Below are 1,612 nucleotides of genomic sequence, written 5' to 3' on the forward strand. Positions count from 1 at the left end.
TTTCCGAGAAATACTTTTGGCGGACTAAATTCATTAGAAATTCGTTAAAAAGAAATTTTAACGAATTCCCCGCGAATAATTTTACTGACTGTAAATGTTCGCCGGGAACCATCAAAAAAAATATTTTTATAGAATTCTCAACTAATTTTTTTTTCCGACGCTCTAATCGTGAAATGTTCTCCGTCGAAAACCGGCAGCTTCTTGTAATATCTGGATTAGTTGACATTTTTATATTATCCTGGTGAACCTTATGTCGAACATTTATTAGTTCTATGTTAACCATACGTATGTCGGTACATGTAAAGTAAATGCCTAATTATGGCCCTTGAAATATAGATTCTCATTCCTTTTATTGTTACATCAGCTGAATAACCCAAAAAATTATCGTAATTAGTGTCTTTTGTGTGTGCGTGCATGAGTTTTATAATCCAAAAATTTTGAGTCGGATGTGGCTTTCATTTTATTGTGGATCCCATTGTGCTCTCTCCACTGACCCAACAACCTACTCAGTCCTTAACATGTTCTCATATTTTGTGTCTCTCATTATCTATAAACAGAAATATCTCATTGCAACAAGTCATCATACTCTCTCTCAAGTCTCAACTTCAACTCATTGCAATCTCTCTCTCTCTCTCTCTCTCTCTCTCTCTCTCTCTCTCTCTCTCTCTCTCTCTCTTCTCTCTTCTCTCTTCTCTTTCTCTTTCTCTTTCTCTTTCACAATCTCTTACAAACCCCACAAGCTACCTTTCTTCTCCTTACTCACCTGTTATGGCGAATTTAATCCTTAAGCGAACTCTTATCATGCTCCTAATCATATTTTCATCACCAATCTCTCAGGCTCGAATCCTTCAGACAGATCGCGTCGCAAACATGGGAAATATAGATAGTCAGGTTCTCCTACGTGAGCTCGGGTTTGATCTCTCCAAGTTCAAAGGTTATAACGAGAGGAGGTTTTTGGTGGATTCGGACAGGGTTTCACCGGGAGGACCGGACCCGCAACATCATTGAATGGTCGTTACGGAAATGATACTTTAACGGAGATCCAAGCACAAATAATGGTGACTGGTCTATGCAAGTCATTGGATATCACTACTTATATGTTTTTTTCCTCTTTTTAACTTCATAAATCTTACGTACAGTTTTGTTGTATCAAGGTATTCTTGTACCTAGCTCCTTACAATACATCAAACTTTTTTTCCCTGTATATGTTTTCTTGTGTCTACAGTGAGTTACATTTTATGTAACTACAATTGGCTTATAAAGAATGTTCCCCGGTCTTTTCTCGTTTGGGTTTTACTTTTTCATTTATAGGGAAAAACGAAAGGTAGATGAGGTTTTAGAATAATAATGATTGTAATTAGCACTTCGAAATGCGTATGATCAAAATAATACTTTTAATGATTTGATGGTCAAACTATTCATTTAAAAAAATTAATATATTAACAAAACTGCAAAATAACCAGTGTAAGGAAAATTTTGTATGCTTACTCAAATGATATATGTGATATTAATGATTCAAGAGAAACGCCGGAAAATCATGTATTCATTGATTTAATAGCATATCTAATGTAAAATATTATATTTTTTTCTAAAATAAAGTTATATGGGAGCG

At 34.8% G+C, this 1,612-nt stretch overlaps 1 protein-coding gene across 1 annotated transcript; it reads left to right on the top strand.

Moving 5' to 3' along the window:
- Positions 1-669: 669 nt before the first annotated feature.
- LOC106333675 (CLAVATA3/ESR (CLE)-related protein 6-like) lies at positions 670-1,268 on the top strand. Its single transcript, XM_013772090.1, has one exon. It carries the CDS (start codon positions 769-771, stop codon positions 1,006-1,008), a length of 240 nt encoding a protein of 79 aa, XP_013627544.1. The 5' UTR covers positions 670-768; the 3' UTR covers positions 1,009-1,268.
- The last annotated feature ends 344 nt before the right edge of the window (positions 1,269-1,612 follow it).

The sequence above is a fragment of the Brassica oleracea genome, chromosome C3 (genome assembly GCF_000695525.1).
Source record: "Brassica oleracea var. oleracea cultivar TO1000 chromosome C3, BOL, whole genome shotgun sequence".
NCBI lineage: Eukaryota > Viridiplantae > Streptophyta > Magnoliopsida > Brassicales > Brassicaceae > Brassica > Brassica oleracea.

Excerpts from the sequence above, each read along its gene's own strand:
- LOC106333675 (XM_013772090.1), top strand. The coding sequence starts at position 769 with ATGGCGAATTTAATCCTTAAGCGAACTCTTATCATGCTCCTAATCATA.